Consider the following 26,742-nt stretch of genomic DNA (forward strand, 5'->3'; position numbering starts at 1 on the left):
TACGATTGGCATTTCGACGTCAGCGCGAATTGCAACATCGTCCAATCGTCACCTCAAGACCGCGAAGCTCGCTTAGAAAGTCAACGCCAGCGCTATTTAGAATGTAGGGCACTAGAGACGACACAAGAACATGTTTAGAGCATAGGCGTCAACGACTTCGTGAATGGCTTACTGATCTTAATGCATTGGAGAACGCAATCGGCATGTTTTGTGATAGAATCCGTGAAATTTGTACAAAACGATGCTATGCTAACCAGGATTCAATAAATCGATACATAGTAACAAAACCATCATATCTGCCAAAAAATTAAAACAAAGAAATCAATCGCTACTGAGAATTACGTTGTGAAATTCTTACATCAAGCCGAGAAACGACAACACCACTTAAGGCCTATTGGAACTATCTTCAACCAGGGCCAATATCAAACGTGATTGAAATACTCTCGCTATCAGAACAGCGATTACTGTCACGCGTAATACCATTCGTCAAGGTCATCAAATCGATACTGTTTTCAGGCAGTATAGCTTCAAAGGACAAAGGGCAAAGGTCGGGCGAATCATTATACACTCATAGACTTCCGACTGATCAGTATACATACCTAATCTCTTAAACAAATCACAAGAACAGGTACATTTGACTGGCTGGAAAAGAAATATATTACACCGCAGGAATACATTTACACCGTTGTAATAGGTTTTGTCCTATTACAACGCAGTTCATTTCAACCGATTGTATTTCCCCAGTTTTACGGATTAGAAGAATGAATACTTCTGACCAATCGGTAAGAACTAAATTTAAACCGATCGCAATACATAATTCCGTTCACTGATCGTGATACTAAACGATGTTACTGCTATATCCTAACAGATCAGAAAATCATTTTTTTTTTATTAATCGTAATACATAACTTTCACGTATGGTTTAATCATTCAGAAAACAGAAAATTTCGACTGACCGCATACATTATCTTGATAATTACTAAAGTAATATTTCCGGTAAGAAGAAATAAAAACCGTCTTCATTTCAGTACGCTCATAACTCGTTAGAATTTCGTTTACCTTATAAGTCTCGAAATTTAAAACACGAACACATATAAGTGCACGCATAAATTATGTCTTTTTCTTAGTTTAAAGCACGACGATACGGTGTAGTAAATCTTAAGTTAACATTTCAGCGGATTGAGTTTTCTTTATTCCTTACTTTGATTTTAAGTAAGAGAAATTTGATTACCTCAGGGTTTTTATCGACATTTACTTTTTTTATAAGTAACCGCAGGCAATTTATTTAGTTTAGGGTGTAGGAAATGTAAAGTAGATTTTATGTGTTAATCGCATAAAATTTTTAATTTTACCTTTTTTGTTTCATGAACCTCAGAAATCTACTGGAAAATCGATATTTAACTTAGTCATTTACCCGAAACGGATGTTATTTGCACAGGAGGTCAAAGATAAATTACCCATGTGACTTGCAAATTTTTATCGCTTCGACGTTCTTATAAAAAATTGGAGCTAATATGGTGGCAAAAAGTGTAGTCAAATTATGTAAATATACATGTAAGCGCACGCGCACACATAACACACATGATATTCATACATTGTGAGAAAAGCTGACAGGGAAATTACAGTTTTATGAGCATTAATTTTTTAAAGTTTTTTAACAAGAATTTAAAAAATATTTTACTTAATACTTATTATTAAATTTTTATTAAACAATAGAAACATTTTAATACTTTAATAAGTTTTGTTAAATAAAGTCAGTTAATTTCAAAAAGGACACACACACACATACACACACACACACACACACACACACACACACATATATATATATATATATATATATATATATATATATATATATATAAGACAAAAACTAAAATTATAATGATGAGAACTTATTATTATGCACCTTCATTGTTTCATGTTCAGTACTAGTAATTCAAACTTCAGCCACCAATGTTTGTATACGAAAGAGTGCTTGGTAGAATAGAGAGGTGGAATCTGTAATATCTTTCTTCTTTTTACAAGTAAGTTAGTTTTTATTTTGTAATGTATTTATTTAAATATTTATTTTCAACAATATATTTCTTAAACATTTTATTTATTTTATTTCAGTAAAAAGAAATTCAATCTTATTGCACGATTTTAATAAAATATATATATATATATATATATATATATATATTAGAGTGGTCCAAATAGGGCAAAATTTTTGTCGAAAAACGTGCACCCCCTGATTTAAAAGTACTCTCAAAAACAAAATTTTTGACGCGTTGATGAACCCTTTCCGTTCGAAAAAAGTCATCCCCCACTCCACTTGAATTTTAAAGGGGATTTAACATGGGTTTTAGGTTATTTTCAAGTCGTGACGATATAGCACTAGCATGTTTCATCACAAAACTTCAAAAATAACGTATATAAGGGTTTTTGGGGTCGGAGAACACGAATTTGAAGTCAAAAACTTATTTTGGCACATTGTAACTGTCAAAATCGCTGTCAATCAATTGACAACTAGCGTTCTTATGAAGGAAAATCAATGTTAGACATTACAAACAACGTTAATTAGGGTTTTTGGGGTCGGAGAACACGAATTTGAAGTAAAAAAACTCATTTTGGCTAGGTACGCTAGCTCTTTTTGATGAAGACATCTCAACTGAATTAAAACTGAAAATGGTTGAAAAACTAGCAATTTCGGGTGAAACTTACGAAAATTTATTATCTGCGACAGATGATGATTGTGATTATGATAACGAACCTGCTCACACGAAACGCTACGAAACTAAAAATGTTAACGAATTTTTAAACAAAGAAATCGACTTTTTTGTCAACACGGAGTCCTTGAATTTTTTTAAACGATTCGAACTTGCGACTAGCTTTCTAGAAATTGATCCATGTAAGTGGAGCGAAAACGAAGATTATTTGGCTGCTTTGAATCGTGTTAAAAATCTAAAGGTCGTCAATGACTGCTCAGAAAGAATGGTTAAGTTGGTGAAAGAATTTAGATGTAAATTCACTAGAGATGAAAGTCAATTGCAATATATACTACAAATTGTAAATGATCATCGCAAAAAACATCCAAATGTATATAATTACATTACATATGTAACGTAATATAATAATAGAAATAGAAATCATAAAATTTTAACAACTTTATTTGAATAATTATATACACGAATATAAAATTTTTTAAATAAAATGAGAGTTGATCTTTTTGAATCTATCCTTCGGAGTTTTTTTAATTGACAACGACTTCAATAGTTTTAATGTGTCAAAACAATTTTTACACTTCAAATTCGTGTTCTCCGACCCCAAAAACCCTAATTAACGTTGTTTGTAATGTCTAACATTGATTTTTCTACATAAGAAAGCTAGTTGTCAATTAATTGGCAGCGATTTTGACAGTTTTAACTTGTCAAAATAAGTTTTTAACTTAAAATTCGTGTTCTCCGACCTCGAAAACCCTTATTAACGTTATTTGTAATGTCTACCATTGATTTTTATACATAAAAACGCTAGTTGTCAATTGATTGACAGCGATTTTGACAGTTACAATGTGCCAAAATGAGTTTTTTTTACTTCAAATTCGTGTTCTCCGACCCCAAAAACCCTTATATACGTTATTTTTGAAGTTTTGTGATGAAACATGCAAGCGCTATATCGTAACGACTTGAAAATAACCTAAAACCCATGTTAAATCCCCTTTAAAATTCAAGTGGAGTGGGGGATGACTTTTTTCGAACGGAAAGGGTTCACCAACGCGTCAAAAATTTTGTTTTTGAGAGTACTTTTAAATCAGGGGGTGCACGTTTTTCGACAAAAATTTTGCCCTACTTGGACCACTCTAATATATATATATAATTGTTTTCTAATTATTAAACTTCTTTATCAGTTTATTAAACATAAAACAGTTATTTGAAGTTTTACACGAGCAATTTTTTACTTGCAAAACAAATAGTTATGCGGAGATTTATGTGTACGAGATCTGTAAATAAGCTAATGAGACTCGTTCAAAAAAACTTTTTATTTACAATCCAATTATACATGGACTCTATCACCTTCGAAATAGTTTTTTTTGGGAAGCCACACAACGCTTCAAACGGTTTTCCATTCTTCATAGCAGTGTTGGAACTCAGAAACCGGAATATCCTTCAGATGGTCGGTTACATTTTTTAAAAATGTTTTCTACTGTTCCAAAATGCTTTTCTTTGAGGTATTTTTCTAAAGTTGCGAACAGGAAAAAGTCGCAGGGACTTAAGTCAGGTGAATAAGGTGGTTGAGGAACTACAGGAATGTTTTTCTTTGCAAAAAACTCATTAATTGAGAGTGCAGTGTGACAAGGTGCGTTGTCATGATGTAGCATTCAGTTGTCTTTGATGGCTGGTCTCACGCGAGCTACTCTTTTCCGCAGTCTTTCAAGAATTTCTCAGTAAATATATTGATTTACAGTCTGTCTTGTAGGTAAACCCACCGGGTTGGTCTAGTGGTTAACGCGTCTTCCCAAATCAGCTGATTTGGAAGTCGAGAGTTACAGCGTTGAAGTCCTAGTAAAGCCAGTTATTTTTACACGGATTTGAATACTAGATCGTGGATACCGGTGTTCTTTGGTGGTTGGGTTTCAATTAACCACACATCTCAGGAATGGTCGAACTGAGAATATACGAAGACTACACTTCATTTACACTCATACATATCCTCATTCATCCTCTGAAGAATTATCTAAACGGTAGTTACCGGAGGCTAAACAGGAAAAAAGAAAGAAAAGTCTGTCTTGTAGAAACCCACCGGGTTGGTATAGTGGTGAACGCGACTTCCCAAATCAGCAGGTTTGAAAGCAGAGAGTTCCAGCGTTCAAGTTCTAGTAAAGCCAATAATTTTTACACGGATTTGAATACTAAACCGTGGATACGGTCTTTGGTGGTTGGGTTTCAATTAACCACACATCTCAGGAATGGTCGAACTGAAAGTGTACAAGACTACACTCAACATATCATCCTCATTCATCCTCTGAAGTATTATCTGAACGGTAGTTACCGGAGGCTAAACAGGGAAAAGAAAAGAGTCTGTCCTGTAGGCAAAAACCCCTTATGGACAATGCCATTACTATCGAAAAAACAAATTAGCATGGTTTTAATTTTAATTTGCTAATTATTTATTTTTTGGGATGTGGTGAGTTTGAGGTGTGCCACTCCTTGATCTGGCGTTTTGTTTCTGGGTCATACTCAAATATCCAAGATTCATTACCAGTAATAACATTTTTTTAAAAATCAGGATCAGCTTCAATTCGCCCTAGTTGTTTCACTTCCACCCTGTTGTTTTTCTATTCAACAGTGAGGTTACTTGGGACCAATTTTGTACAAGCTTTTTTCATGTACAATTTGTTTGTCAAATTTGATGGACTGTGATATGGTTCAAATTCAATTGTTCTGCAATCATTCTGACAGTTAATCGTACTGTATCAAGTCTCTGATTCGCTGAAAATTGTCGTCACTTTTTGACTTAACGGTTTTCCAGAGCGTGGATCGTCCGCAACTGATTCCCAGCCGGTCTGGTGGTAAACGCGTCTTCCCAAATCAGCTGATTTGGAAGTCGAGAGTTACAGCGTTCAAGTACTAGTAAAACTAGCTATTTTTACACGGACTTGAATACTAGATCGTGGATACCGGTGTTCCTTGGTGGTTGGGTTTCAATTAACCACACATCTCAGGCATGGTCGAACTGAGAATGCAGAAGACTACATTTCATTTACACTCATACATATCATCCTCATTCATCCTCTGAAGTATTATCTAAAACGGTAGTTACCGGAGGCTAAACAGGAAAAAGCCATCTGAAAATGCTTTAAACCACCTGAAAACTTGGGCTTGTGACAGAGGGTCATCTCCGTACGCCCTTTTCAAATTTGAAAAAGTTTCAGTAGCATTCTTACTGATTTTAACACAAAACGTGATTGCACAACATTGCTCATAATTAGTATCACTCATTTTTGTAAAGCACAACAATAATTTGTTTCACGAAAATTTTGTTTACTCTAACATGAAAACAATGGACTAAAAATATTAACACCTAATACAAATCAGCTGTTTATATAACCATATGTTTATTAGTAACTTTACGGCATTGCCACTTTGGTTGCAAAAAAAAAAATAGTCTCATTAGTTTATTTACAGACCTCGTATAATATACAATATGAAAAAATTAGTTTAACTGACCAAATTTAAGTATAAAGTTGAAATTATGTCATGATTGTTTTGCTATTGTTTGGTTTTTTGAAGAACTTTTCCTTTGAAACAAGGAAAACTCTCTATTAATATGCTTTTTAATTAGTCATACACCTATTTATATTTTGTACATCTGTAAGAACATTCATTATCTTCAAACAACTTTAATAAGGTCCATTTCCTGTTAATGATAATTCATTTATAAGACAAGTTTGCTTTTGTTTAAACTGTATTATTTGCTAATTCTGTGTATAAATGCATAAAAATCTACAACACTTTTTGTTTCCAAGATGTGCTAATCCTGTTTATGTAAAAACTTCTTAAATTCTAGTTTGCAAGGATTTCTATAGCCAGAACCTCTAATTGGTCACATAAGATTGTAGTTGTGTACAGATAATATGATTTAAGATAAATAATGATTTATGGATTTTTAATAAATTGAAGATCTGTTACAATTAATCTATTACTATTAAAATTTACATTACCATCAGAAAGTTTCTTGTCATCAGGATAATGACCTCCTATGATTAATATTTTTTTTTCGGTTGCTTACAAAAAATTGAAGCATATTTTTTAACTGGCAAATTGGTAGTTTAACATCAACAGGCCTTATGTTAGTGGACTTTTCTGTTATACTATGGAACTCCATCAAATCCAAAGAAAAATTATAATGACTTTTTTAATTAATTTTAATACTGCAATTAATGTTATAATATAGGGATGGCATTCAGTTGACTGTACTCTTTTAGGACCAGTCGGTACCAACTGGATATATATCAACTGAGTTTCGCTTACTGCTAATTATAAAACTACATCATTATGATAATAAAAATAAATATATTATGTAGATTGCATTAAAATATTTGATAACTGTTGGTGTCTTTTTTTAAAGAATTTGTGTTTGGTGTTTACTTGATTTTAATTTTATTATTAGTTCTATTATTATTATGTTTAGGAAAATTTTGTCGCCATCAGACCATAGTTATTAATCTGAGATTACCACTGAGATTGTCTGAAGCATCCTAATTTGGTGGTAGTAAAATAAAATCTCACAGTAGGTGAGCTGTTATAACCTAACCTGGAAACACAAAGAAATCAGAAATGTAACATGCCTTCTTTCATTTCTAGCTGTATTAAATATATTTATATTTTGTTTCTATCTGATGTTCTTTCACTGGCTGTTGTTTTCTTGAATTTTGAGTTTTTCTTTCTTTTAGACATGGTGTAAAGAATTTAGATTTATTTTTAATCATTGTTTTCTAACAGATCGATGTTATCTAGAAAGTAAATATCTTGAAAGACCTAATTACCTGAAGTAAAGGTTGAATAAATGTAGATATAAACATAAAATGAAAATTATTACTTTTTCCAGCCACTTCAAATCATAAAAAAAGATTTCTGGATTGTTTTGTAATAATCAAAATTTTATAGCTAAAAAATTTTATTTTTAGTTTTGCAGCCGGTATGATCAGTTTGCAGTTGTGATTGATTGTGTAAATAGAGATATACTAATAAACCTTAAGCAATAATAAATTAAGTCTGATTTGAACTGAAATGCTAAGAGCATAAATTTTCTTTTGAATTGTGTTTAGGGAATAGTCAGTTCCCTGAATGGGTCTTTCCTCTACTGTAGTTTACTGAAATAATAGATAATATAAAGATTTACCTGGGTAAAATGAACTTTAATAAATAATGTTTCAACAATTTCTGATCATGGACGTTCAGAATAAATTACTTCTTTAAAATAAAAATTCTGTGTTCACGTCTGCAATGTTTAAAATATTTATAAAATTGTCCTCTTCATTCAACAATTTTATATTTAGAAGTGGTTTATTTCTTTTTAATTTTTTATTTATAAAGAATGTTTTAGTTGTCCAGTTAGTGTAGTGTCTTCTATATTACATCTTCTGGATAAACTGGTCTTGGGATTTGATTCCTAACAAAGATCTTCAAATCTTTTCATCTATCATTTCATCCATCCTTACTTATGGAAAAAATCTTAAAAGGAAACATTCTTATAAAAAATGCATGTGTAGGTATGTCTGAAGTCATTTAAAAATAATATGCTAATAAAAATTAACAAACAATATTTTAATTATATAAGGTTGAAAGTTTTATTGGAATAGAATGATTTTATCTCCTAAATATCGATCATTCTGCAGGTAGATTGTCAGACTGTTGTATTTAAAGGATGGTAAATTATTTAAGCTGACAGATTGTTCTATAATAACTGGGAAAAGAAATGAGAAGCTAAGATTTAGGAAAATGAAAGTGTATGGGTATGAAGCACATACATTTGTACCATAGTAATATACTACACACACTACAAAATAAAATAATGTGAAATACTTACATTTACAGATGAAAATATTGAAACAAATTGGTTTATTGACCACTTGATGTTGTAGTTACAATGAGAAAATGAAATAGTGCAAGATGATTTTAATGAGATTTTTATTATTTGGTAGAAAAGATGAACACAAGAATTTTACATGAAGACTTTAAGAGTTTTCTGGACCAAATAAAACAAATGAACTCAATGAGTTATAGATATGAACATTTTTAAAGCTTTTTATATTTTAGTTTTGATGTTTTTTTAAATAGCTTAGATGAAACATGAAAACTGAAATGTATTTATAACAGTATCACAAATTCTTTCTTGTATTCACTTTTATTATCCCATGCAAAAGATTAAATCAAATACTTTAGTTTATTGGATAGCATTTAGAGAATGAATTTGAAGTTGAAAATGACTAAAAACCTTAAAACAGCAGAATTAATGGCAAAATATAGCTCTGCTATTGTGAAATTATTATTGTCATACTATGCTATTGTCATACTTATAGTGTTTAAAAACTCTGTATCACTCACATCTATATATATTTAATAAGGCAATTTGAAACGAAAAATTTGTAATATTCATGATTATTTTATTGTGGTGGGGCTGTGACAACCAGCTATCAATTTATTTTGCTTTTATTAAGCTCCATAACTTTTGTAATGTAATTCAATAATAAAAATAAGGAGTATTTGTGTTGAATTTTGACTTTGTGTACATAATATGAGTATATCCAATATGCATATGCATGTTCTTTTCTTTATCTACTAACAGTGTTTTTCTGGTGAGATTTCACATAAAAACATTAAATTTACTCCCTTAATTTGGATCCCAAGAATTGCAGCTTAGTTTAATTTTACCAAAAGTGCAAAAATCAGGGTGAAATCTTTCACCACCTGATACTTACTAATGAAGCATTTCCTAATATATTTTTATATGAACTTTCTTCTTTATTTTCACAATAGAACATGTCCTGAAAGTTTATTACATTCTTTGTGAATCACTTACTTAAAATCATACATATGATCACTCATGCTGACAAAAATTCTAACTCAGAAGGAGGGCTCAGGAAGGGAGGACTCCTCAAAAAACCATAAGTACCTTTTTTGTCCTCTTCCTCCCATAATTGATGAGAAAATTCCTAGGTTCAAAATACAATTTCTCCTGAGGATACAGTCTTCGCAGACATTTTTGGGCATGTAGAAGGAGGCCTAAAAAAGAAAAATATTGTGTGACCTTATTTATCAGACTTGTCAAGCAATTTCAAAAAAATTGTCATATTGAGTGTGCCAATATGAAAATAAAAAAAAATAAAAAAAATAAAAACAATTTGCTGAAATATTTTATAATACATAAGAAAGATCAAAAAATTATATAGTGGTATTACTTACATCAGGTGAACAGAAAAAATGAAATAAACAGTTATGGCCAGTCTTGTACATAAAATCATATGTGATCAGTTAATTTTGCATTCAGTCATTTTGATGAAAATTTTGAACAAAAAACAAAGTAAAAAAAAAATGGAGCAAATGGTTGCAGTAGAACTATATTGATGGCACAAGGTATGTTCTAGAAAAAGGTATCTAGAAAGAAGAAAAGGAATAGGTGGATGCATTATAGATGTGGAAAAAGAGTTAATTATAGTGTCAAATGGGATAAATTGATAGAAATATCAAGCTTATAAAGTGTAGACTGGAATAATAGAAGATTAATTAAAGAATTTTATCTGAATAAAAAAACAGTTATGAAAATAGATGATATACAATTAAATGATGCACAATCATGCTAACTAATATTATTAATATATTATCATAATACATTTTCATATCACTAATCTAAATTTATAATTTTCAGACTGTTTTCCTTGGCTTTGTACCTTTAACCTCAAGACTACATTTATTGTTGTCATTTTATTGGTGTTTATATTATTATTAGTTAAAATTGTATAATTTAGGATTTTTCAGTAGAAAATAATAAAAATATTAACTAAAGTATTTCATTATTAATTCTACACAGGATGTAGCATGCTAATGAAGAAAACCTAAGAATGTAAATCTAATATATTTGCATTCTTAGGTATAAGGTATATATACATATATATTTTTTCTTCGTATATATTATATGAAAAAAAAAAAAAAAAAAAAAAAAAATTATATATATATATAAAAAAGTAGTATTAAGCATTGTTCAGTGAAATTCAATTTACATAGGTCAATTGGATGGAAATTATCATGATATAGTAAAACTGATATTAAATAATGCTAGAAAAATGATTTATGCTGGAAAAACTTCAGTTTTATTAAATATGAGTGGTGTTTTTACTTATTCATTTTTTATTTGGAAATTAAATCTTTTTACTAAATGTGAGATGGAAAACAAAATTTTGACTATTTTTATCTAGCTGATAAAGATTTTTACCTTTGTAGACATATCAAGATTTCAGCTACTACTACAGCTTAAGTAAAAGCTGTATGTTGTAAGTTGGTGTTTACTTTGTTGGCGTGGTTGGGCACTTCAATAAAATGTTTCATTAGGGTATACATTTATGGTAACTAACACAAGCAATCCTTCATGAACCAAATTTTTTTTTTGTCTTCAGTCATTTGACTGGTTTGATGCAATTCTCAAAGATTCCCTATCAAGTGCTAGTTGTTTCATTTCAGTGTACCCCCTACATCCTACATCCCTAACAATTTGTTTTACATATTCCAAATGTTGCCTGCCTGCACAATATTTTCCTTCTACCTGACCCTCTAATATTAAAGCGACTATTCCAGGATACCTTAATATGTGGCCTATAAGTCTGTCTGTTCTTTTAACTATATTTTTCCAAATGCTTCTTTCTTCATCTATTTGCCGGAACACCTCTTCATTTGTCACTTTATCCACCCATCTGATTTTTAACATTCTCCTATAGCACCGCATTTCAAAAGCTTCTAATCTTTTCTTCTCAGGTACTCCGATCGTCCAAGTTTCACTTCCATATAAAGCGACGCTCCAAACATATACTTTTAAAAATCCTTTCCTGACATTTAATTAATTTTTGATGTAAACAAATTATATTTCTGACTGAAAGCTCGTTTTGCCAGTGCTATTCAGCATTTTATATCGCTCCTGCTTTGTCAATCTTTAGTAATTCTACTTCCCAAATAACAAAATTCTTCTACCTCCATAATCTTTTCTCTTCCTATTTTCACATTCAGTGGTCCCACATTCAGTGGTATTATTTCTACTGCATTTCATTACTTTCGTTTTGTTCTTTTTTATTTTCATGCAGTAGTTCACGCATAGGACTTCATCCATGCCGTTATTTATTTCTTTTAAATCCTTTTTACTCTCAGTTAGAATTACTATATGATCAGCAAATCATAGCTCTTTATCTTTTCACCTTGTACTGTTACTCCGGGTCTAAATTGTTCTTTAACGTCATTAACTGCTAGTTCTATGTAAAGATAAAAAAGTAACGGGGATAGGGAACATCCTTGTCAGACTGCCTTTCTTGTTACGGCTTCTTTCTTATGTTCTTTAATTATTACTGTTGCAGTTTGGTTTCTGTAAATGTTAGCAATCGTTCTTCTATCTCTGTATTTTAACCCTAATTTTTTAAAATGTTGAAAAGTATGTTGGTTTGTTTTTCTTTAATCTTCCTTCTACTATTAATCTGAGGCCTAAAATTGCTTCCCTTGTCAACAACACTTTTTCTGAAACCAAACTGGTCTTCTCCTTACACTTCTTCCACTCTCCTCTCAATTCTTCTGTACAGAATTTTATATAAAATTTTTGATGCATTGCTAGTTAAGCTAATTGTTCTGTATTCTTCACATTTATCTGCTCTTACTTTCTTTGGTATCATGACTATAACACTTTTTTGAAGTCTGATGGAACTTCCACTTTTTCATAAATATTACACCAGTTTGTATAATCTATCAATTGCTTCCTCACGTACACTGCACAGTAATTCTACAGGTATTCCGTCTATTCCAGGAGTCTTTCTGCCATTCAAATCTTTTAATGCTCTCTTAAATTCAGATCTCAGTATTGTTTCTCCCATTTCATCCATCCTCTTCAACTTCCTCTTCTTCTCCTATAACACCATTCTCTAATTCATTTCTTCCATATAACTCTTCAATATATTCCACCCACCTATCGACCTTACTTTTCATATTATAAATCCGTGAACCATCTTCGTTTAACACATTATTGGATTTTAATTTATGTACCCGAAAATTTTCCTTAACTTTCCTGTATGCTCCGTCTATTTTTACCAATGTTCATTTCTCTTTCCACTTCTGAACACTTTTCTTTAATTCACTCTTCTTTCGCTAGTTTGCACTTCCTGTTTTAGTATTTCTTAATTTTCGATAATTCCTTTTACTTTCTTCATTGCTAGCATTCTTATATTTTCTATGTTCTTCTATCAGCTGCAATATACCAGCTGAAACCCAAGGTTCTCTTTGTTCCGCCTAAGTTCGCTTCTGCTGATTTAAGAATTTCCTTTTTAACATTCTCCCATTCTTCTTCTACATTTTCTACCTTACCTTTTTTACTCAGATCTCTTGCGATGTCCTCCTCAAAAATCTTCTTTACCTCCTCTTCATCAAGCTTCTCTAAATTTAACCGATTCATCGGACACCTTTTCTTCAGGTTTTTAAACCCCAATCTATATTTCATTACCACTAAATTATGGTCACTATCAATATCTGCTCCAGGGTAAGTATTACTGTCGACGAGTTGATTTCTAAATCTTTGCTTAACCATGATGTAATCTATCTGATATCATGCAGTATCGCCTGGCTTTTTCCATGTGTACATTCTTCTATTATGGTTTTTAAACTTGGTGTTGGCAATTTCTAAATTATACTTTGTGCAAAACTCTATAAGTTGATCCCCTCTTTCATTCCTTTTGCCTAGCCTGTATTCACCTGCTATATTTCCTTCCTTGCCTTTTCCAGTGCTTGCATTCCAATCTCCAACTATTATTAAATTTTCATCTGCTGTTACATGTTTAATTGCTTCGTCAATTTATTCGTATACACACTCTACCTCATCATCATCATCATCATGGGCACTTGTAGGCATATAGAAATTTCCAAATATTATAAATTATTATAGACGTATCCAAATTTTATAAAACAGAAATAAACAAATCCTCTACAGTATTGTTGATTTCATTGAGAGTACAAAATGCATACATATCCAACATTTGAGCCAGAGTAATATGATGTCTTTTCCTGTTTGTAGGTTTTTCAGTTATTCCACTGGGTTGGTCTAGTGGTGAACTCATCATCGCAAATCAGCTGATTTCAAAATTGAGAGTTTTAAGATTCAAATCCTAGTAAAGGTAGTTACTTTTATACAAATTTGATTACTAGATCGTGGATATCGGTGTTCTTTGGTGATTGGGTTTCAATTAACCACACAGCTCAGGAATGGTCAACCTTAGACTTCATTTACATTCATACATATCATCCTCATTCATTCTCTGAGGCAATACCTTACGGTGGTTTCAGAAACTAAACAGAAAAAGAAAGATTGTTCAGTTACAATCTTTGAAAATAAATTGCATGCAACTGTTACAACTATTACCATATATAAATTTATATAAATTCATAAATTTGACAGAAGTTTTAATACTTTAAATTAATTAATCTTGAAATTAACTTTGTGTTGTGGAAAAGCATGCAAGTAATTCTGACCTTGCCCAACTAATTTCATTGCGTTTATGCAGTATCATAATTGTTTCCAGTTGAAAACTGCATACCATGATGCATCTATATAAAAAGCTATAAAAACATCATTCATTACCATTATTGTTATAACTATTGTATTATTAATTTAAATGTTATTTTGTTGAAGGTTTTGTATTTACCTATACTAAGTATTTTTTAATATAACAAATTATATCTTGTGCTAAAAAAAACCTAGCAGCTATTTTGAGATAGTAACTGATTCATTATAATTATTTATTATTTCATAGTTTATGTGACTATTACTAAAGTACTATTATTAAGTTACTATTATTTACTACTATTGAATTATTATGTAAGTTTACTAAATAGTACTATTTATTTTTCTATTATTAACGAATTAGATTCATTTAATCTGTATTGAGTATTCCTTTAATATGTTGATTTTTCAAAGAATATTGTGTATTTATAAATTCTATTTCTTTCAAGAGTGTTGAAATGTAGGCTGCTTATATGGGAGATGAACACATATAATTAAACTAGATGACAAGAACTGTCCTAAAATATGTAATTTACCCGTTGCATTTGATAGATTTATTTGTATCCTTTAATCACATTTCTTGATAAAAAAATATGCAGCTTTTCCCATATGTTGATTGCCCAGTGCATTCATTCTCATTAGTCGATAATAAAACCGAAAGTACAATAAAATATTTATTTTAGATTAATAGCTGCCCATCTTTTTTTTTTTTTTTTAAAAAGGTTACATGAAACATAGAATACAGAATGAAATAATGTGCTCACAGCCATTATTTTTTTAAAAATAAGTATTAATGGATGAAAGAGATTGGTGTTGATTTAGAAGTTGCATACAATTTCATATGAGCTAGAAAAGTTGCTTGGGAATATTTATTTTTAACATATTGAATTTTTTGCTGTGGTATGACTTTTGGTTGATTTGATTTATGAATGTTACACCAGTATTATCTCCATGAATAAATTGGCATAAATCCGATCAGTATAACATTGTTCATTGCGTAACATTCATTGTACCGTATAACTTAAGAGTAGTATTTAAGTTCTTAGATGCAGAATATTTAACATGGTCATTATACGAGTAGTATGGTGTATCACTGAGGCTGGAAGTAAATTAGCAAATTGTTTTCCAGCTTATGTACATATGAATAAAAGTTTGAGCATAATTTCTTACTGATTTGAACAGCATGAAAAAATTTTATAAAAATTATTATTAAAACTTTTGAATAACTTGCTTTCAAATTACAAGGAAATTGCTTCTTCTGTAGGATGTTTTATTTTCTTTATGAACTTTTTCTTGAAAAACAATTTCCATGTTATGTGAAAGTATTCAGTATGTGTTACAGTAAAAAATTTATAAAAAAATTCGATTAAACTAACTAAACGTACTTATCAAGGTACATTTATTTATGTGTAACAGATTATGACTATTATTTTTTTAAACAATTCCAATGAAAAATGAGAAGGTTCTCATTTTATAAGGAATTCATTTTCATGATGAGTTATCATGAAAGTAAATTATGTGCGTGTGTGTGTGTATGTATATATATATATATATATATATACATATGAAATATGTAGTTTGAAATGTTCTTTGTTTATTCTTGAAATTATTAAAAATAATTTTCTGTTTAAATAATTAGAAATGAGTGAAGAGGAGCAGGAAAAGCAGAAGTGTTCAAGAGTGAAACTTGAAACAAACTGGCCAAATGTTCTTTTCTTTATTTACCTGCATATGTGTGCAGCATATGGCCTTTTCCTTGTCTTTACTCAAGCTTATCTCAAAACAACTCTATTCAGTAAGTTTAAAACAGATTAATATTTAAATCAATACTTTTCATTATCAAACAAGAAAAAAAACACTTTAATAAGAATTTATCTGTAAGAGAAAAAGATGTTTCTTAAAAATTCTTGTTGTTAAAGAGTGTTTATGGATTATGGATTGGAGTTGTACAATTGTTATGTCATGTATTATATTAGCTGCTTATTGGAGCATAGAATATAAATGCTGTGTTAAAATTTACCTTTGTTGAGAAACTGAAAAACATGCCAAAAATGATTCTACATAGTCTAAAAATGAATCTAGTAAGATGTTTATTAGGTTCCATTTTTCAGCAAAGAACCTCTAAAATTTATCTAATGGCTATATTCTGTATCTTTTAATAACTTTCTATGAGGCCTTTGTTTCAGAGCAGTTTTAGTTAGTACCATATATACTATCTCTGCAGACCAATTTTGGTCCAGTAAATTCAGTTCTTTTGCTTGAAAAATCAGCATTATCATTAATTCTCATTCTCATCCCCCCAATGTGTTCAATGTGTCTAATCTCAATGTATTCAAACAGCCATCCGGTATCATAAAATATTCTTAAGTTCTCTTTGTTCAGAGTTCTGTGTACTAAAAATTCTGTTTTATGTTCCCTAAACATTATGTAGTGAAATTGGTTTCAGTTAATTGCTTTAGGTTAAGTAATTTTTTCAAAACATCATTTCTATACAAATATAATTTATAATATAAAAACTTCAGCTTCAAAAAGTGTAAGACATTCTCATTAGCTGTTATAAAAGTTAGTTCGATGTTAGTCTATGTTGAAAGATTAGTGTGTAATGATTTGTTGTAGGTACACCAGATAAGAATTATATGAGTAAATATCAAAAGTGTTTAAATGTCATGAATCTGTTAATATTATTTATTTATTTACAGAGTTAAATATGAATTTACAATGTGTATTTTAAAGGTGAGGATGAAATAAATGAATTGACAAAGAATGGTGGTCATGAATATGTATAAATGAAAGTTGCTTGTATTTTTTCTCTGTAGGATATTAAATAACAGCAATAAATTTACTAAAATTATGATATATATGACAAAATGTAAAAAAAAATTAACATAATACATACATACATTTAAAATTAAAATTACATAATTTATTTTGTAAAAACAATTAAAAATTACAATACAATTCAAAGTTGCATACTTTATTCTTTAAAATAATTTCATTTGAAAAATACTAACTGCTATTTTAACACATTCATATCGTTGGGGAATTTAAATAATGCCCATTTATATTTTTTAGAAGAAATTTTTTATTTAGAAAAAATATGTAATATTATTTTAATACTTTACTGATCTATTTTAAGTATGTCATTAAAATTTAAAAAAAAAGAGATGTGAAATTGCTTTATTACTTTTTAGATTTATTATTATACTTACTGGCTTCATTTATATCTTGTATCACAGCCAATCCCATTTTCACACTTTTGACACGTGTTTGTTCAGTGCTAACCATGGTGGAATGCACTAATAATGCACCAGTAAATTGCCTCTATAAAACTGTAAGTTGATATAAATATTTTGGTTGGTGGTTATAAGTGAACAACATCAAATGGATGTTTATTTATTATTTTTCTTCCTCTCAACAAATACCAAACACTACATAAAATGTATATACTATCACAATAAATGATAATGTTGACTCATATTTTTATGAGTCGTCTACCTCAAGTGACTACCAAGAGGGCTTTGCACAAGTACTGGTGCTTGGTCAGCTCAACTTGTATGTTCAGATTTAAATACAATAGGGTTTATTATAATTTTAACCCTTTAAAATCTCCAGGAGTTAATGGCAATTGTTCTACTACCTTTTTATAAATGATAAGACAACTGTTTCAAATTCAAAAAGATTCTAGTATTTGGATATATTCACTTATGTGGCAATTCAGCAGAATATTTTCATTCCAAAACCTGGTAATGATTATCACACAAATCCTGATGTGCTTGGCCTCTGTCATTGTTCATTCTCAAAATACTATAGTGGTAATAGAATATCATATAGTTAATGGAATCTCAGCTAGGACTACTATTAACTATTTTGAAAATGCCTATGAATCTGGCATTTCCTGTGAGATGGCTTAAATTACATTTTAGCAGAACTGAAGAATCATTATCTTCAATTCTAAGAGCTTTCTTAACATTCAGAGGGAATTTGATTTACCTCCCATGAACATAATGGAGATTGTTAATAGGTATTTATTGTAGAATGATAAACTTATGTTTCAATCATGTCATGATTGTTACATAACAAAAAAATTATTATCTGTTCATGTCGTGTTTTTAATAGTTAAATGTTAGTCATTAATATAAAGAATTAACTTTAATTGATATATAATTTTTCTTTGTTTTATTTTAAGGTATCCTCTTAGTAATGCTTGGAACTCTAGGAGTAACTACAGGATGTCATAGATTGTGGGCTCATAGGACATACAATGCTGTTTGGCCTCTAAGGTTGCTTCTTATCACGTTACATACTCTAGTATGCCAGGTATGTTACTTATGTACTACGAATTTTATATTACAAGGTAATCTTTTATTTAATATACGTCATACTTACATAGTTTACAAATTATTTATCTTAAGTTTATTTTTTATTTGTTGAAACTATTAAGTCATTAGAATTCATTAACTTACAAAAAATAAAAATAAAAACAGGTGAATCCCAATTGCCAGATTCTATTCTTACATTAAAATTATAAACACAGTTTGATTTTCTCTTTTTTGAATGCCTTAATAGAACAAATTTTTGAAGTGTGATTGTTTACTAGGTGGCAAATTTTTTTTAGAGTTTATACAATATTCAATATGGAAACAGTGGCCATTGAAGCATAAAGTGAATTTGTTCAGGAATACATATATCATAAGAATTGTGGAAGTTTACATCAGTTAATCTGTCACTTAATTTTTACTTCTGAAATACAGTATTTTTTAATAATTAAATAAAGACAAAGAAACCATTAAATTAGATCTTGTTTTCAACCAAATTACTTAGAAAAAAATGGTTTCAGTCAAGATTTTGACTCCATGCACTGCAGAAATGTTTACCTGAGGACCAGTTGTTTGTGTTAAACTCATACATATTTTTCCTGTTTAAGATTGAATTTACAAGTTGAAAGTTTTAAGAATAATTTTTTCCATTATTTCAAAGTTATTTAAGTTAATTTGTCTATTATTATTTATATTTAAATATTTGTGTTTTTCTTTTGTCTGTTTTTAGTGTTCAGTGTTTTAGTACATCTTATTTCATTTAAAATGTTTGTTTCTTTTTGTTTTAGTGTATGTCTTTCTGTAGTTAATTTTAAGAAAATATTTAATGTCATTCTTTATGTTGTATTTGAGAACATTTTAAAATTGAGTACTCAAAATTGAGATCTCTGACCTGTGGGAAAGGGTGTTCTACTCGGTCTCTCTACATTTGGGAAGAAGGAGGCTTTGGTCATATAAATACAAGCCGCCATTGACTTTGATATGGTGAGGCTGAGGAAGGAGATCGATTCTCTCAAGAGAATTTGGGAAATGTTGTCTCTTGACAGTAGAAATCTCTGCATATCTCTTGAATGTGTCAAGTGCGGCCGGTGTGCAGGAGTTTCCATTGGTTGTCAAATCAAGGCACGTTCTTGCGATTTGGCTGTGTTGACTCCCATCGATTCTGATTCTGAATTGGGACAGGAAAAACTTGACGGTGACGGCTCACTGATGTCAAGTCAAGAAAAAGAAGGCAGCTGCTACTAAGCCCCATAAAGTTCTTTTGCTTGATGACAGCCTTGCAAGAGACTTGGCTGACCTTGGATTAAACTACTGTGTGAATTCAGTGGTTAGGTCATAGAGTACTCTGCCTTTTGTAATTAATGAGGCAGAGGATTTATCAAAAGATTTTTCTTCAGCTGATCTTGTTGTCATTATTAGTATATGAATGCCAAAGATATTGTGCCGGCCCAGATACCTGGTGTTGTGAAGGAGATCGGGAGGTTGAGCTGTATAAGGGTGTTATTCATACTGATATCCTTGATACTTTGATGTTTGAGGCAACCCAGTGGAAAGTGAACAGTCGCATGAGAATGTCATATTGTTCCTTCATAGATCCATATGTAGCTCTCATTCCCAGAATATACACCTGCTATGGGCTACATTTACATTAAAGTGGTAAGGCAGTTTTGTGTGAAGCCCTATCATTGGCAAATCTGAGGAACAATTTTTTTTATAAATTATAGGGAAGTATCCTTTTTCTGTTTTGGAAATTATTTTCCCCTTTAACTCTTCACATCCACCATATACTCCAGATAGAATTCCATCTATTCCTAATATAGCAAATAATATTAACAAGCATTTGGCTAAAAATATGATGAATTTAATAATATAAATGCATTTTATAATATAATATATAAATATAAATGCATTTAATAATATAATATATATGATGAATTTAATAATATAAATTTTATATAAATAATATAAATGTTTTAATAATTTAACTCTTCACATCCACCATATACTCCAGATAGAATTCCATCTATTCCTAATATAGCAAATAATATTAACAAGCATTTGGCTAAAAATATGATGAATTTAATAATATAAATGCAAATTTCATCAGCAGCCAAACTAATCTTAAAATAACAAACGCTAATATTTCCTCTCTGAAAAACATTAACCACACTAATTTTAAGATTTGCCAATAAATTTTCAATGCCTAAGAAATAAGATGGAGGTGATTGAAATAATTCTTTCCAATGAGTCACCAGATTTATTTTGCATGTTTTTCAGAACATTGACTGATCAAGACAGAAGTAATTTCAGTGAGCTCAGTAATTTCAAGCTTGCTGAAGGTTTTTTATAAACTTTTTATTAAAACGTTGGAGTCTCAATTTTTGTAGTCTAAAGTTAATATTGGTGCTAATTTATAGAACTAGTTATTTTGAAACTTTTCAATGTAAGCTAGTGAAAACTCTTTTTAAAATTCCTAATACATTCAATGCCATTGCAAGTGGCGATTTTAATGTTAACTTTCTAGACAATTCTAGTCTTGAGATGAATGAACTCATTGTTAACTCATTTTGATTTAAAAAATCTAAATATTTCAATCTCTCAACCAACTGGAATTACAAGGACTTTGGCCATCTGTTTAGACAATATTTTTACTAATTTATTAAGATAATTTTTGATCCTTTTCTGCAGATCACGTCCTTTCAGATCATAATTGTCAAATTATAATACCATAATTTATTAATGAAAATGTGCAGTGAGAAAATGATTACTTTTAATCTTTCAAGAAGGCTATCAGTAAGGAATCAATTATAGAAGCTTTAGAATCTTGCTGTCAGAAACAAACTGGGAAAGCAATAGCAAAAGTAACTAGGATAAAAAATTAAACAATTTTCTTGAGTTTCAGAATGCTTTCATCTAGTTTATTCTTTAGTAAAAGAAAAACAGTTTAAACAAAAAAGAATATGCATGTATTACTAAAGGAATTGTAAAAATCTAGCTCTATGGGAAGACGTCTTCAAGAAATGTCTAAATATAATTTGTCTTATAACTTCCAAAATTTTTTGAAAAATTACAATTGAATTTAAGGTGAAGTTATTCATATTGCTAAAATATTATATTATCCTGATACACATATGGAATTGCCTTGTGATGATCCCGGTTGCTACTTTACTCCCTGTGGAACTCCATGATCACCTGTAGAAGCCCTGATAGACTTTACTGGAGGTCATCTTTTAGACCCTCTAAACTTGATAACATAACACAGTCATCAGTCTGGCCTCTGTCAGGATGCCTGATGCATATGCCTCAGCAGACATTTCCTACAGTGTATTTACACAAACTACTATCGCCTTCATATGGCCTCTTCCAATGATGACCACCTACCATACTGTAACTTACAACCCTCAACTATTAAATTAACCAATTTGTGGAAGCACAAACCCCATCCCTTCTTCTAACACAGAAGGTTTCACACAAAGGCTCTTCCTATATCTAACTTCAATTAGACAATGCACTCAAATCATTACTTGATTGTCTTTAAACACCAAAAATACTATCTTTATACCAACAAAACAAGTGTTGACTGGAACAACGACAATTTTTTCTACATTCAATTTACTCAAAGTCCTCTTGGTTTACTTAAAAATCAAGAAAAAAATTCACAAATTTAATAAGCCTCTAAAATATGCCCTATCTCTCTTTGGGTCGCTTTTGGGAGCAAGATCAATGTCTATACCTTCCCACTCTGCAGCTCTATCACAGAGTGCACCGAGTGCACCACAAATTTATCTCATCCAAATAGTAAATGTATAAGCTAACTGGGGCTTGATACCAAAACGCCTAACTTGTTGAAGTAAGCACCCGGACGGCTCCCCAGCCACCCGGGTTGCTATTCTATCTCTTAACAGCATCTGACTCCCTCAGCCATTCTCTGCAGGGATAAGAATCTAAGGAAACCAGCAGCTATGTTCTGTTCCCTTTCAGTTTTCCAATTAACTTGCAGATCAAAACCACAATTGATCCTTGCTAGCAGTCTGGCTACTTTGGTACATTCAGCTTCATACTTGGGGCAGACATATAAGATATGGCGCACATCATCATCAATGACCCTACACTCGGACAAAACCTGAATTAATCAAACCAAATCTGGCCAACCTATCTCGAAAAGCACCATCTCCAGGAAGAGACTGTGTAATATGCCGATTGGGAGAAATCCACCAAACTAGCTGCATACTTCTCACATCAGGGAAAATTCCATGTGTGTAATGGCCATTGAGCGATTCAATCCAGCTAACCTACCATAAATGGAAACCCCGGTTGTCTATTTTTTTATGCGCCCAGAGGTAAGTTGACCTACCTTCTTAGCATCATAGTGTAATTGGTGCTTAGTCGCAAGGATGTCGATGGGCTTAATACCAAAAATAACAAGGACTACCTCTCAAGAGACAGTTTTATAGATCCTAATCACAGATAACAATGGGAAACGCTGGGCTCTCAACAAAATATTCCTGTAACATTTGTACTTTATTCGTTGAGTCCAGACAGGTGAAGCATATATCATTATAGCTTCACATACACCATTATATAAAACGTGCATGGTTCTGAAATTAAGCCCCCAGTCTGTGTAACCTGCTCTTCGAACACTGAAGAAAACAGAACAAGCCTTTCTGACAGCATATTGAAAGTGCTCCTTGAATTGAAGATTCTCATCAAGGATAACACCTAGATACTTCTGCAGCAGGATAGAGCTAATTCAATGACCTGCAATTCATACACGAGGTCGTCGTGTAACAGCTAGTCTACCCTTGAGCAACATCATTGCTGTTTTCTCTGTGCTAAACACCATCATAACTTGCAAACCCCACAACTGGAGTATCTTCCAAACTGGGTTGCCCTGAATTCAATCTCATTCCTCAAATATTAAAAAGCCTATCGTCTGTATATGTGATGACATGGCATCCAGTGGGTAACCTCAACCACATCAAAGAATCAAATTCTACAACCCAGAGCAGAGGTTCTATAACACTACCCCATGGACAGTGTAAATAGCATATTTCCTATTTCTGAAATGCTGTTTCGAAGAATGTCTCGATTGTTGAAATAACTGTATAACACATTCAGCTCATTCTGCATCTGCATACAGTCACGGTTCTGCAGCTGAATCAGAGCAGAGGGTTACCATAAATTACTAAAAGCCCTTGATATATTGAAAATGATACCTAAGTCATAATCAGACTCATTAGAAGAAACAATGTTCATAACATTAAGACTAGTAACTTCTGTGCCCCAGCATGGGCGAAAACCATACTGATCATTCATCAACTACTTTCTAAAATTAAATCTATCAGTAATGCTGAGATACAAAACCTTTCCAATAACCTTTCTCAAAAAAAAACTTTTGAATAACTGGCAGGAGCGTTAAAAGCCTATAAGAGAGCACATTCGGCCCTTGTCACCACATTTGAACAACAATTTTATAACCTTTTTTCCAGCAAACAGGGAATAAGCATCAAAGAGCATCCTGTTAAAAATTGTGTCAAAATACCAACACAAATTCCATTTCCATTTCTGTCTGTTCGACAGAACAGACAAGGAGCTCCATCGAAATCTGGGGCTTTATTCCTACCAGAACCGCAAATTACCTGATGTAACTTTACCTGTGTAATTTCGACAGTTAAAACATCAGAGCGAAAAGCAGCAACTTCCTCTTTGACTTGCAGATGATACGATGTTGCATTAGTCACATTCTGACCCCTCCCCCATAGGGGAAGACACCTTCCACCACCGTTCCTTACCCTTATGAGTTTACTGGAGTTCATCTTTGAAACCTCGGCTTTTGACATATTCCAGTACGCCTCGGCCAGGATGCCATCGATGTGAATGTCACTCCCATCAGTGTATTACTATTTAATAAACTCAAAAGAAAACATATCTTATCAAGTCTTAAGTAAGACTGAAAGGACTTAACTGAAAAAAGGAAATGAACTACCTATCCGTAGAAGGTAAAGGTGATTTCAACACACAACACGAAACAAAAAAATATTACACGAAGCAATAACAACAAAGTAATATTGAAACAAAATAAAACGAAGGACAAAAACAACAACAAAAACATAATTTATAAAACAAAACATCAACAAGACTAGAGTAAAAAAGAAATCCAAGCAGGGCTCTAGATCCCCTGAGCAATCCTTTCCTTTACCAAGTAAACTACAAAACTTTCCACTATTGCCAATTCCGCTTGGCTCCTCCAGCTTACTCGGAGATTCAACGCCGACCCAATAAGATCAAGACGACAGATGGTCTTCGTGCGCATCAACTCGTACTTCGAGCACTCATTAAGAACATGGTAGGTGTCATCCAATTGTCTGCACTGTGGACACACCCTAGAATCTACCAGGCCGAATTTTTGCAGTCTGTCCTTAAAAGCATCATGGCCGGAAAGAGATTGGGTCACATATTTATTAGGGTGTACTCAAGAGGCATCCCGCAAACTAAGAACATCTGGGAAGAGTTCATGCGTATAAGGTCCATCCTCTGTCTCATCCCGTCTGACCTGCCACAAGACATTGCGATGTTGTTAAATTTCTTGAACTTTATCCGAATCAATTCACCTGATTTCTTAGCAATCAAGTCTATCAGTCTCACGCCTGCAATCACCAGTACTGCCTGTTACCATTCACTTGTTACCATTAACAATAAATATTAGGCGTTGAGCCCTTAATAATATGCCTCGATAACTTTTATATTTTAGTCTATCCGCCCAAACAGGCGTCGCATATAGCATAATAGACTTGTACACGCCTCTATAAGGATGCTCATGGTCTTAAAATTGAGACCCCCAATCAGGATTGACCACACGTCGAATACCGAAGAAGGCATTGCAGGCCTTCTCCGTGACGTGTTGAAGGTGCTTCTTAAATTGCAGTTTCTCATCAAGAAACACCCCGAGGTAATTTTGAACCTGAACATAGTTTATACGCTGGCCTGCCATCGAAATGCGGATTCGCCGACTCATTGCCAAATGGCCTTTGAGGAGCATCAGTGGTCTTTTCCGGGCTAAATGTCATCTTGTGTTGATGACAGCTCAAGCATCCTGCAAGTTTGAGTGGCTAGGAGTTCAACCTCCCTCCGCGAGCATCCTTCGACCAGCAGGAGCCCATCGTCAGCATAAGCCACGATGCAACATCCGCTGGGCAACCTCAGCCGCAGTAGATAAAATCAATCTCCACTCCCCACAATAAAGGACCCAACACGCTGCCATGGGAACATCCCGTGGACAGCTCTTGTCAACCTCATGGCTGCCCTTGCGGAGCAGAACATCCCTGTGGCTGAAGAACGAGCAACTCTGTATAACCTGAAATTCACTAACTGTACATTCTCTTTTTTGGAGTTGGTAAATAGCAAAAGGCCACCAAAAATTGTTAAATGCTCTGGAAATGTCCAGGAAAATTCGCACGATATATTCCGTCTCACTGGTCGTTACCACACTCATCACACGAAGTATAGCGTCCTTAATACACTTTCCCGGATGAAACTCGGATTGTTGATTCTCCATCAACAATCTTTGTGAGGTTAATCTCTCTCATTTATACACAGATTCAGAACCTTTTCAAAGACCTTACCAATAACCGGAAGTAACGTGAAGGATCTATAAAAAGAAATAACAGCAGGATCCTTGTCGCCAACTTTAAACAACAATTTTACAATCTCCTTCTTCCAACACACAGAGCAGTATCCACCAAACAACAATTTATTAAAAATTCTTGTGACAACGCACACTCACCCCAACTGAGCGAACAAGAAGCCGCCGTTATTTCATCAAAGCCTGAGGTCCTGTCCCTAACTTAACTATAAACAGCTTGACGCACCTTAGCCTCGGTAATCTCTAAGGATACTGCACCTCTGCGGAACTAAGCGACCTCTCGCCCCACCCGCGGATGATATGCGGTCTCCCCAGCTTCACTGTCATCAGGCAGTAAATCGTGTAGTATCGTCTGGCAAGAAATCATTCAATAGATATTTTTAAATCTCGGCTGGTATCAAAAATGAAAGAGGATTTGAAAATGAAATAAGCCAGATAACTTATACAAAAATACCAAAGAACTCGACAACCGTTATCTCATCCCTTATTCAGGTAGTAGAA

General features: G+C 32.1%; 1 protein-coding gene across 1 annotated transcript in view; it reads left to right on the forward strand.

Annotated features, from left to right (window-relative positions):
• The first annotated feature begins 1,944 nt into the window (after positions 1-1,944).
• The window catches only part of LOC142326469 (acyl-CoA Delta-9 desaturase-like), a 48,562-nt gene continuing 23,764 nt past the window's right edge, over positions 1,945-26,742 (forward strand). Inside the window, exons 1-3 of the mRNA XM_075369074.1 lie at positions 1,945-2,027; positions 15,923-16,078; positions 18,470-18,600. Of these exons, the coding sequence (XP_075225189.1) occupies positions 15,925-16,078; positions 18,470-18,600 (285 nt within the window). The 5' untranslated portion in view covers positions 1,945-2,027; positions 15,923-15,924. The remainder of the gene's footprint in view (positions 2,028-15,922; positions 16,079-18,469; positions 18,601-26,742) is intronic.

This window comes from Lycorma delicatula, chromosome 1 (genome assembly GCF_047948215.1).
Source record: "Lycorma delicatula isolate Av1 chromosome 1, ASM4794821v1, whole genome shotgun sequence".
Classification (NCBI taxonomy): Eukaryota; Metazoa; Arthropoda; class Insecta; order Hemiptera; family Fulgoridae; genus Lycorma; species Lycorma delicatula.